Source organism: Poecile atricapillus, chromosome Z, assembly GCF_030490865.1.
Source record: "Poecile atricapillus isolate bPoeAtr1 chromosome Z, bPoeAtr1.hap1, whole genome shotgun sequence".
In the NCBI taxonomy this organism is placed as follows: domain Eukaryota; kingdom Metazoa; phylum Chordata; class Aves; order Passeriformes; family Paridae; genus Poecile; species Poecile atricapillus.
The window spans coordinates 31,704,883-31,717,354 of NC_081289.1; the positions used below are offsets into that span (position 1 = coordinate 31,704,883).

Genomic DNA, 12,472 nt, shown 5'->3' on the forward strand with positions numbered 1-12,472 from the left:
GCCTGCCTGTAGACCAGTGCCTCTCCTCAGCACCAGTCCCAGCAGCTGTTTCCTTTGATAGTAGTTGTATCTGCTTCCTTCCTTTAAAACTAATTTAAAAACAAAACAAAAACAAAGCCCCAACAAGATAAACAGAAAAACCCAATGAAACCTTAGAGTGCAGAAGAGATGACTTGGCATGGTGAGCCCAAATGTTGTTAAACCAAACGAGAGGACTAAATTCGGAAAGAGTCAAGGGAAAAGCTTGTTCCTGTAAAACTAAACAAGACTTCACCTGTATAGGAGCTAACTTTCGTGCCTCTAGAATTGCCCTCAACCTTTCACAATGGAGTTCTGCAGGAAAGTGTCCCTATTAGGAGGGCTCTCAGGCAGGTTTTATGGAGTAATTCAGTGCTTGCTGTGAGGCATCTGCTGTTGCTGGCCTCAGCTGCCTGCGGCACGTGCAGCCGGCAGCTGGGAATTAACAACCAACTTCCTCACAGCGAGAGCAGCTGCAGAGGAGAATGAAGCAGTCCCTGCATCGGTCATCAGCTGGGCTTGTTTTATTTTTCCTTACCGCAAGCATGTGGCTGTTTTGATGCTTTGTATCTGTTAGGGGACTTACAGGGCTTCCTTCCAGTGTTGTGCCGGAGAGCCTTATTTGTATCCCTTTGGTTCTCCCATTAGAGACTCTCGGAGCCAGAGTATCTTTGAGCAAATGCAAAGTGGCCCTTTCAGTGCCAGCTGGTATGTGAAAAGTCTTTCAAATGAGGTTGAAAACAGGCTGTGATACTTCGTTTTGTAATTGTTTAGCGGTAGCATCTTGTTCTCAAAATACTAATTTTCATCTCATTTGCAACTGACACATCCACAGTGATGGCAGATACCTTGCTCTGCATAATTGACTTACTTGTGAATTCAGTCTTGCAGGGATCGTGTCAGCTGTGCTTTCTAAATAGGCACAGAGGCCTGAGAATAGGTGTTACAATCTTGTCTGAATGCAATTGACCCACACTGGATAAATCTCAGTGTTCTTTAGCATTAAGTTTAATTTCATAAGTAAAATTCCAGATCTGTGTGCAGATGTCTATCTATATAGTATATAAAATAAATAATGTATTTAGCACATATGTGCTGTTATGCAAAATTATTTAATTTAGAAATTAATTTTATTTCAGTAATTAGGTGTGGTGTCATTTGAATTCCAATGAAAAATTTTAATTTAGATTTATTTTTCATTTTGAATACAACAATATCATTAAAACCAACCAATGAGTACTATCTGTTCCATGGTTTATTTTCCAGCCCCACGGTTTATTTTCCAGCACTTGACACTAATTTATAGGTTTTGAGAAGAACTAAATCTTCAGAGAAATCTTGCAACTTTAGTGCTTATGAACCAAAGTTTTGTGGATAAAATGCCACTGGTATCTGATTTTCTAGATAAACTGTTCAGTGCCCATATTCTACCATATTCAATACAGCCTTCCCAGGAGTTCCATCTCACTTGAGTTGTATATCCTGTGATTTTAAGGCTCCTCATCATCTCTTTCTTTGTAGCCCATTAATGAAAGCCTGAATGTGCAATAGATGTGACAGCTGGCAGCAGAGAAGCATATGGCAAATCATGAGAGCTGTTTTGGAGAAAGGTGTTCCATCTGATGGGAATCGTTACACTACACACGTTACACATGGAAGTTACACTGTGTAGCATACACATTTGCATCCCGATGCCTTCCCCGTTTGCTTTGTTATACCTGTTCCCTCTATCTGATGTTGGACAGTGCCATTGGTTTTTTGGAAGCCAGATATGCATGTGAAACCCAAAATCATCTCCACAGTGTTTCAGGCAGATGACAAAGCTCACATATCTGCATCTTTGGAGTACAGTTGCTATGTATTCCAGCAGCTCCGTTAGTAGATTGTCAGAAACTGGCTTTTCTCTTCAATATGATTTTTTTTCTTTTTTTTTTTTTTTCTCTTGTCTTGTTTTTCAGTAAGGAAAATGTATGTCTTTTAAGATGTTTCTGAAACACATTTGAGTTCACTGAAAATATTACTGTTGCTGTATTAATCATAAAAAAGGGGAATCAAATAAGATAGAAATAGTACCTGTACTTTAGTACTTTTGCTAAACCAGTAATTGTTGTTTGCTAGAACTTCATTCATTATGGCCTTCAGTGCTTTGTGTAATAATTAAAAGAAAAGGCTGACAGTGTTGTAAAAACTGCCCCTAGCTAATATTGTTGTTTCCAGATACAAGCTAAATTGATTTTCTCACAGATCCTGAAAAACCAGAAGATGTCAAAGCCAAGAGATTTCAAAGCAGTATGAAGTGTTTTTCTCAGAAGTAGCTATCAAATAATTACATTGAATTTAAGGAACTAACAGCTGGAAATTATCTTTATGACACTTTTAGTAGGTGTGTAGTGTAACATGTAATTTCATTTGCAGGGTAAGGCAGCTGGAAAGAAAACAAAGGTTTACCATATTGCTAAGGAGATCATGAGCTCAGAGAAAGTGTAAGTGTCAATGCTACACTTAATAAATACTCAATTTATTTTAATTGGGCAATTAAAATGTAACTGTTTGCTTTTTCTTGCTTTCCTGATAGGTTTGTGGATGTGCTAAAGCTCTTACACATTGTAAGTACTCAAAAAAAAAAAGCAGTTTCCTCTTCTATTTGTTTAATCTATTAAAGTTTTATATTTAGGCTTTATGGTAGTGACTGTGCCTTTTTTCTGCTGCATCTACATATTCAAAATATAAAAATTAATCTAATTAAGCTGAACTTTAAAGTTTCACATTTTACATAATGGATGAATATTTTGCTGGTTTCTTCTGGATCTCCTTAATAATTTATGCAGTTTCCAGTTGAGTGTGGGTATTGAATACTGAAAACTGAAGATATATCAATTTATGTTAGTCACGGTCATATTTATGAGCCAGCTTGTACTGGCTCATATAACAAAAATAACAAAAAGCTTTTGGTTAGAATAAGTCCTTAAATGGTGGGGGGAAAGCAGAAACAAATTATTTTAAAAATGTTACATTAAAATGCACATTCTTGAAGTAATCCAGCTAATAGCTCTAATGGTGCATCCATCACCAAGGCAGTGTATTTTTTTGAGGCTGCAGTTCCTTGACAGAGGTTTGCTTTCTGATAACACCTGTGATTATAGTACCTGCAATGTGTTGTACACAGCAAGGGTTAAGTATTTCATCCGTGTTTGTGCAGATCAGTCATCTGTAAAGCATGCTGTGTTGAAGGTGATAATAGGAAATTAATGAAGAAATTTTCTTTCTCTAGCCCTGTTTTGTGTGTTTTCTGTCAGGTTTGAAATGATATGTGTTTGTACCATTTTGTTACTCTATTAAACCACATCTATTATGTGTTTTTTTTTCCTTGGGCAATAGAAGTGGTTATATTGCAAACAGATGCATTGGTCTATCTCAGTCTCTTGAGAAGTGTGTTCTGTGAAACTGAGAACAAAGGATCTTATAGACTGTTGTCTACCAGAGATTTTTTTCAGGGAACAAAAAACTCACCACATCTTTTGCTGATTTTTCTTTTGCTTTCCTCCTAGTAAATGATTTTCTGGTTCTGTTCAAGCTTGGTTTTTAAGAGCTGGCTTAGTCAGTTGCAGCCAATATATGATTTATATTCAATATGGTTTCTAATACAGAACTCAAATACTGGTAAAAGAAAGAGAGTTGTTCTAGGCAAGTTTTAAGCTATGTAATTTTAAATTATCATATTTTTTTGACATTTAACTTATTTTTTGGAGGTATCTTTGCTTTCCAGTGTACCAGCTTTTAGGTAATATGCGCAGTACCGGAAGAAAGGCTGTTGGTGAGGAGGATGCAGGCAAGCAGAAGAACAATGTGACAAGAGAAGAGTGGAGAGCTTAGGAAGTTTCCAGGATAAAGCTGTCCCCACAGTGTAAATGTGCAGTGGTGTAGGATGTGTTATGCTTTTCCTTTAATGGATAACTTGCAACTCTATCCATGACAGTCTGCTAGTTTTTAGCTGCCAAATAAAAACTATTAGAAGTGTTTTTGTTGGCTAGCAATAACAATCAACATGTATTCAGCCTGGTCTAACAGGGAGGATGTTAGACTAGGAGTTTAGGAAATACTTTGTCCTGAACTTGTCAGTTGGCCTGCAGCAGGAACCTTGGTGAGTGTCCTTGTAAGAGAGGACACTGGTTTTGGGGCTCTGTGTGTGCATTCTTCATTAAATAAAAACTGCCATAGCTGAGAAAGGTTGCAGATGCCCAGTTTATTTCCACAGAGTGGTATGCCTGAGTATTTGTGTGTTTTTCACACACATTATTAAATCAGTTGATTTAATCATATATTTCTTATGGATAATATTTTAATGCTGATAAAGCTATCCTTTTGATTTTGATGTGCACTGACCACTTAGGCTTACTAATTACCAGTCAACCAACCTCTGACAAATTTTTGATTTAGAACTTAGATTCTCCTCAGACTGGGCTCTTTTAGCCATAGTAAATTTTTGCTTATCAGGGGATGCTCCATTCTTCTGATCCATCTATTAGTGGTTTTCCACTTAAAATTTAGTGACAAATTCCATTACCAATGATCTGAAATGAATATATTCTCCTCAGTATATTTTACTAATGGCAGCTAAATGTATCACATGGCGCCAAGGAAGTGGACTGTTGATGTAAGAAAGAACTTTTGAATTTGCTTCATCTTAGGGCCTTTGAAGTGGAATCTAAAGCAGTTGAGGAGGTAGGAATGTGACTGCAAACTGTTTATAAGTACCACTAACATTTTTGAGCACTTTTTTTCTTTTAATGTTGACAAAGTCAAGTTAGGTGGAGCAACTCTTCCAAGATACCAGAATGCTAGCCTATGTGGACCCTGTCACACACTACATCTGACTGCTTCTGATGAAGACACACTACAAAACTATAAACACTTGGTGATACTTCTATAAATAGTAAACAAGCTGGTCATAACAGAGATAAGGGACTCACCTGGTTTTGCACACAGTCTCAGAATCAGCAAATGAGGTTGCTTGAGGATGTAATCAAACACAATGTAATCTTGAATTCTGTTTCGGTTACAGTATTTCTGTTACAGTGTTAGTGCTTTTTTTAGGGCAAGATATCAGTAAAATGCTTTTAGAAGCTCTAGGAAACAAAGGAGCTTAAATCAAACTAGCTCTTCTGTATGCATATCTGTGACATGCATTGCCTCCTGAGAGTAAACAAGGTTGAGAATATGGGAGAAGTGATATTTTTTCCTAAGGACACTTGCAGGAAAAAGAAACAGTGAACTGGGTGTAAAACACAAGTGACATAAGAAAAACAAGCTTATCACTTCTCTCTGAGTTGCCCTGTGCCTAAAAAACACCCAGTGTTCCTGGAAAAAGGAAAAAGGAAAAGGAAAAAGGCAGAATTGGTGCCCTTTGTACTTCTTTGTTGTGAGATTCTATGGAGATGGTTTGCTTTGCATGAGTGAGAGGACCTTCTTAGCAGCACCCTGGCTCTGAGGGTAAGCTGCCTGGCTTATTTGTTGTCATTTTTTTGGTACAATTTTGCTCTGAATTTTGTTCTTTTGCCAGAACCCTCTGCTCTTTTGCTTTTTCCACTCTTTTTGATTCTGTTTCCTCCCTGCTGCTGAGGTATAAGCAGCAAGGCTTCTGGTCCAACAGAGAAACTTGGTTTTTTGAGATTACTCCTTTGACTGCAAGGCTTAGTGCGTAACTTTTTGCTGTGTGAAAAGAAAAACTTAGGCCTGCGGGCTTCTGCCTGAGCCTTTAAACCTGCGCTTCTGACTTAGACCCCTATTCTGTCCATGTTTGGACTCTGAGACCAAGTAAGTAGGAGCTTATCAGTAGGCACCTCTTAGCATTTCTGCAGACACAAGATCAACCTCTTATTGCAGAGGGCAGATTGTTTTCTCTTGTGTGTCCCTCCAGAGACACAAGAGTTAAAAATTCTGGTTTAATGTTTCCATTTTTCAGAAGAAAATGGCAATGTTCTGTGTATAAAAGCTATATATAGTTTATATATGTGTGTGTATATATATAAACTGATGTCTATTGTAGCAAGTATTATGAAAAATATTCATAGTATATTTGGAAAAAGAATGTAACAAAAAATAGAATAGCTATGGCCTTTGGAACAAAGTCCTGATCTCTGGTCCTGGCTTATGACAGACTTACTGTTTGATTGTGAAAAATTCTCTCAACATCCAACTCCTTTTTATCCATCTACAAAATTTCAATATTTGACCAGTCTGAGGTGCATATGTTGATAAATATTTCGTCTCTGAAGTACTTTAGAACTGCTGAGACATTTGAATGGGTTGTAACTGTAGTCCTTTTACTAAGAAGACTAATAAAATAGTTTTCATTTAGAAGAAAGCATTGTTCTATTTATCCTATTGTCTGAAATAGCATTCTGGGAATATGCCACAGTCAAATCATTGATTATTGAAAAAAAAGTCAACCACATTATTTTGTTAAAGACTTATAAATTATTTTATTACCTGAGAATAAAGGTGTGGAACAGCTTGGCAGCTTTCTAAAAGTAATGGCATATGTTTGAAAAATGTTATGATCCACACTTAGTCATAGTCATAGTCTTGGTTGACTATAGTTGCTGTAGTTTAACTTAGCAGTTTATGGCTGATAGTCTGACTCTAGCTAGGAGTGTCTATTTATATTTTAAATAATCTATTTATGAAATCTTCTGTAGCTGTATTGCTAAGCTGTCATGTTTACAGTTTGTCACATCTAGCAGCCTGGCTGTTGTGAAACTTCCTCCTCTTCCCTCCTCCTTCCCCATAGGATGTCTGTGTGTTTGTATATTCCTTGAAAAGTATCCAAGTGCAAACATACTTTTTTCCCTAAATTAAACTGATACTTGAGCTATCTGCAGGTGTATTTAGCTGGGGAATTTGTTCCTCAGTGGAAGGGATTATGAGGTTGTTTTTTTCTTTCTGATGGTATGTTCTGGGAGAACAGATCCAAGATGAATACTGGTTGAAGCTTTAGGAATAGAATACATGACTATGTTTAGATTATGTATTACTTTCTCTTTCTGTTAAATTGCCAAGAAGTTTTAATTTCACCCATTTGAAATTATCTTAATTCAACTATTAGGTATCTGAAGGTACACTTGACCCAGTCAGCAGCTGAATGAGGTTTTAGTGTGCTCAGTACCTCTTTTGGTTTACAACTAAAATTGTCCTTTACTCCTTAGACTGACACAGGCAGATCACTGTGGGCTGGGAATCCTCTGGTGGGAAGAACTGAGGGAGCATGAGTCAGGGCCTTTGCAGAGGGGAAGTGCATGGGCTGATTGCAGATGATTCAGAACAGGGTCAGAATTATTTCAGATATCACAGCCTTTTTGCTTGTTTAAGGAAGTTGCATTGAAGGAGTGGTGTGAGGAAACAAAAGCAGTGATGATGGTAACCTCCTCAAATATTGTTTAAATATTCCACAGCTATAAGGGGAGTGTATACCAACAAGATAAATAGAATTTCCTACACATTTTCAAGTTGGAAAATGTGTTACCGCCTGTTTTATCAGGTGGTAATTCAGCAACAGTGTGTACTCAGAAGCCATTAATATGCCTAGACTGGATTTCATATGGACGAGTACCCAGTGGGAAGCTGTCTCAGCCTAGCATAAACTAAAACTGTTTCTAGTCTGGAAAGAATGTTCCTTCCAGGGATGGCAATGTGCACTGTCCTCATGAAGTAGCTGTGTGAAAACAATTACCTTTACCTAATCAGTAAAAAGTGATATCAGAAGATTATTATTGGGCCAGAATATAATGTAAAGCTAGAAATGGTAAACAAGTATTTCAAAAAATGGACAATAGCCTCCCCGCTTCTGAAAGGGAAAAAAAAATCTGGTTAAAAGCTGGGATGATTCAGTATAACTAGCATAATATTTTGGGTTTTGTCATGCAATGCAGCATATGAAACATGTCTAGAGTTGCAAATGTTTCTCAGTAAAATAAGCATAATAATTCCAAAGTGTGGCAAGTTGGTTTTTGTTTTTTTTTTTTTTTATTATTTTTTTATTTTATGGGTTTTTTTTCTGATGAGTAAGATTTCAATATTTCAAAGACCTATTTTTAATTAGAAAATCTGTCATTAAAATTCACTTGTAATGGATTGCTGCATTGCTTCAAACAGAATAATTTCTAGGACAACCTAGGTGATTGCCTTTGAACAGGCTGATGAAAGCAATGCTCTTCAGCAGTTTTATATAGGACAATGTGCTAAATATGTTTGTAATACAAATCACATCATGCAGGCATGTATAGATATCATAATGTATATATTATTTGCAAGAGTAATTCTGCTTTTATTTAACACTGAACTGATTTAGGTTTAGAAGGAGCTAGGTCTTGATACTTTAAATTGCTTTTACTACAGTTTCCAATTTCTAAGTCATTCATCTACTTGCATTAAAAGTTGTCATCTGAATACTTTCCACCCCTTGGGGTGAAATTTCAGGGTTTAGTTTGTAAATTAGCGTATTTTATATCTGGCAATTAAAACAGATCTGATCTATGTTTTGTCCTTTTGGATATGAAATTACTTTCTCAGAAGGCCAGTACCTTCAAGTGTAAACACTGTTAATTCCAGCCTTGTTACATTTGTTTTTCTTTTCCCACCCCCGATCCCCAGGCATGTGCTCTCAGCATTCAACTCTTGAGTTTATCTCAAGATGAACTTGGCATGACAGTTACTTCACACCCACTACCAGGTTAAAAATAAATCTTAATATGATTACAATGGCAAATGCATAGTCAGTAGTGAAGATAATTAAAAAAAAAAAAAAAAAAAAAAAGCATTGGAATTTAGCTCTTGTTGTTTTGCAGGCTTTTGAAAGGTTCACATTATCTTTCTTCCCTGTATTTCCTCTCTGCAGCACTTCTTCAGCTTACTCAGTTGTAGAAGGGGACATAGGGGGTGATGAAGTAAAGTTTTGGTTGGCTGTTTTAATGATAGAGCCTTTCATGGCATAATTTATAAACCATGATGAAGCTGATGGACTTTGTGTCAAGCTAGTTGAAAAACCAAATCTGCATTTGGAAAAGACCCTGCAGACTCTTTGAATGTTGTATCTAGAAATTAAATAAATGCTCTTAGCTACAGCTGAGGTTCCTGTGTTATCTAGTGGCGCTTAAACCTGTCTCCCTGCACTCCTTTTGTTGTTTGGTCAGGGGCAAGCCTGGGTTATTGATTATGGTACAGACAAAACTGCTTTGCTTTTCATCCTGCAAGTTGCCTTATGACATTCAAACGAAATTCTTGTCTCATCCTATGGCAAAATGCATACAGTATATTGAGTGTGCATACAATTGGGGGTGGGGAAGAATATTATCATAATATGATGACGCATTGTGCATGAAGCTCTCCAGAATGCCTCATTTGAGCTTTTGCCATTGTAATTCCATGTATCATTTCAGTGTTAAGCAATGCCCCAGGGTCAGAAAAACCCATAAGATGCAGCTGGTAGTTAACCTATGTGTCACTAGTCTGCACAGAAGATGTAAACCAGAACATTTCCATATGAATAATGCCATCTGTTTTTTAACTCCTTTGCATTTAGTTCTCAACCTTCCCCCTATTACAGCCAGTGCCCTGTATCTCGTTTCAGTTTCTTGTCAGAGCTGCCCAGTCACAGCCTTTGTGACCCATAGGGTCACAAAGCAAGGAAGCGTGTCTGGAGCTCACGTTGCCCAGAGCTGACGTAATGAGGAGGGAGAGCAGGGGAAAGTTGAGGCTTGAGTTTGAGAGACCCTAAATAGTGCCAGATGCTGGACTGATAGGATAGCCAGTAAGGACTGTAGTAGTAGACCTGGGAAGAGGGAAAAGGGGGAATTAAGTTTTACTTTTTCCTCAACCTGAGGACCCTACAGGTTTCCAAAACCAGGTGTGGACCCCATGCACATTTAAAAGATAACTTATTACTGTACTTAGAACATTTTGTTGGTCACTTTTTTCAAGATACCTATAGATTGTACATGTGATATTAGGTTTCATTAACCACAAACTCCAAAAGAGCTGTTTTGGATTAATTCTCTTTTTGCCCAAATTTAAGTGAGACACAGTAATACATAACACTACGTAATTTATATTTTCTTTTTTGTCAGTTTAGACAGTGTTGTTTTACCAGTGAAATGCTAGATTGCTAAACTTTTTGAAATTTTTATTTGCTTGTGAATAAAGAAAATACCCTGTATAATGGATACTGGCCATTATAATTTCAGTAGTTTCAATCTTGGCCATGCTGATTTGTGTGGGATCAAGATTTAAATTTTGAATAGTTTAATGAGGACCAATGAGCCTCCCTGTTGGGAGCTGGTTATAGCATAAAAATGCTATCAGATCCTTCAAGAGTAAGAAGGGTGCTCCTCCTCCCTTGTAAATGTTTCAAAGGTACTAGTCAGAGTTGACTTTGATCATTGCTAACATTTGAAATATTGTGATTCCCATGTTGTTAAAGTATCTTTTTTTGTTAAATGTTAATTTTCCTGAATATAGAACAGTTGCTACATATGGTAATTTTTTTTTACCCTGCTTTTTGGCCTCCAAAATGGCATTTGTAGATGAGTTATGAACACCAGGATGATTTTTAAGTAAGATTGTGTTAGCTGATATAAAAGTTTTGCTTTTTGACTTATATGTTTACAAGAAGACACTCAAGGCTGCCAGTAACCTTAACCTTGCAGATGCAAGCTTTGTTTAGCTCGCCTTAGTTTCCTCATAAGTAATACTAACGCATTTCTTAAGGGCATGTTGTAAAAATAATGAACAAGTTCTACATTATGCATACAGGACCAAGAAAGTAAAGCTCCAGTGTCAAACCAAAAGGATTAAGGCAGTCCCGAGGGAGTAAATTGAAGCTGCAGAAAAACATAACCCAGATGGTACCTGCTTTGCTTTTGGTAATAGGGAGCAGTGCCTGGAATGTCTGCGATGAGAACTCTGTTGTGCTCTCTGTGTTGGTGCTTTGAAGGCTGTTCACTCATGGCAAGGGGGTTTCTGTCCTCTTTGTACTCCGGCAGGATTTCCGGGATGCTGTGGCACATGCCTCTAGGCAACTTGGAAAGCCAGTGATTGAGGACAGAATCCTGAATCAGATCCTCTACTACCTACCTCAGCTCTACGAACTCAATCGGGACCTCCTGAGGGAACTGGAAGAGCGATTATCTCACTGGTGATTTTAAATAAAGGGATTCTACTCCTTTGATGTTGAAATTTATCTGAGGGGCTTATCTGACTTCATGTGATCATGGTTTGACTCTTGTTTGCCTTTCATGTACCTTTCTAAACGTCAGAATTTACTTTGAAAGGGTAGGAGATTATTTTTCATTTAGATGTGATTTTGTGCCATTTAGATACATCCCAAAAGGTCCAAAAGGCATGAAAATATATTTTTATAGCAATCACAGTTTTTATTTGAAATTTCGTTTTTAATTGAAAGTTCTGGTCCCTGCATGAGCATAATAAGTGTACTGGTTTCATTAAGGAAAAGGGAGACTGTTCTGAAGACTGGCTTTTTAGAGGTAGTTTAGATCTACTGATCAGGCACAGCGTTGATTGACAGCCACAATCGCCTTGAAGACCATTCTGTTACCACTGGTGGGTGGAGCTATACAAAACCTACTGACAAGGGCAGTGCAATGGGTAAAGACTTTTCTCACCTTGAACTAAGGTGTTCAAACAGTTCAAGATCATTTTTAAAAGACTGTACATAAAGTAATTCTCATCTAACACTAGTGTATTGAAAAACCTAATAAGGTTTTTCAGAATAGCAGCTGAGATGGGTGCCTATCTGCTGTGAGCTTTTTGTTCAGAACATAAACTAGCACATCTTACTCTGAAAAAGAAAGATGCTTTGCTGTAGGGTTAAGAGGTATGCTCATTTTAGCTCTAATTGCATCGTTTTTGTTGTTCTTGTTTCTAGGCTTGAGCATCAAAGAATTGCTGATATATTTGTTAAAAAGGGTCCCTACCTGAAGATGTATTCAACTTACATCAAAGAATTTGATAAAAATGTTGCATTATTAGATGAACAGTGTAAGAAGAATGCAGGATTTGCATCAGTAGTCAAAGACTTCGAGGTATTGTACTATTTTTATAAGATGTATCCTGTTTTGTGACTTCTTAGCAGTTGTGATCCTCCACTGGACTTTAGAAACTATCCTTAATTTTTTGTATTTTGGTGATGGGGATTTTTTTCTGCAGTCTCAGCTTAAGACAGGACAAAGACAAGAGGCCTTGTGAAGGACTCAGTGTTTCCAATTCAGATTATTTTGAATGCAAATGATAATTAGCATTTTTGAAGCATGGATCTTTTAATTCTGTGTTGTTTTTAGATTAATTAAAACTTAGGCAGTGAGCACCCCGTCTTCTCTGCCTTTTTGCCTAATGGACACTGACAGCGATCACAAAGGAGCATGTTGCCCTTCCACCTCTCTTC

The 12,472-nt window shown here is 37.2% G+C and overlaps 1 protein-coding gene across 1 annotated transcript in view; it reads left to right on the top strand.

The window, feature by feature from the left end:
• The window catches only part of LOC131592566 (FYVE, RhoGEF and PH domain-containing protein 6-like), a 72,155-nt gene that overhangs the window by 29,636 nt on the left and 30,047 nt on the right, over positions 1 to 12,472 (top strand). Inside the window, exons 4-7 of the mRNA XM_058864125.1 lie at positions 2,434 to 2,501; positions 2,594 to 2,624; positions 11,055 to 11,206; positions 11,957 to 12,113. Of these exons, the coding sequence (XP_058720108.1) occupies positions 2,434 to 2,501; positions 2,594 to 2,624; positions 11,055 to 11,206; positions 11,957 to 12,113 (408 nt within the window). The remainder of the gene's footprint in view (positions 1 to 2,433; positions 2,502 to 2,593; positions 2,625 to 11,054; positions 11,207 to 11,956; positions 12,114 to 12,472) is intronic.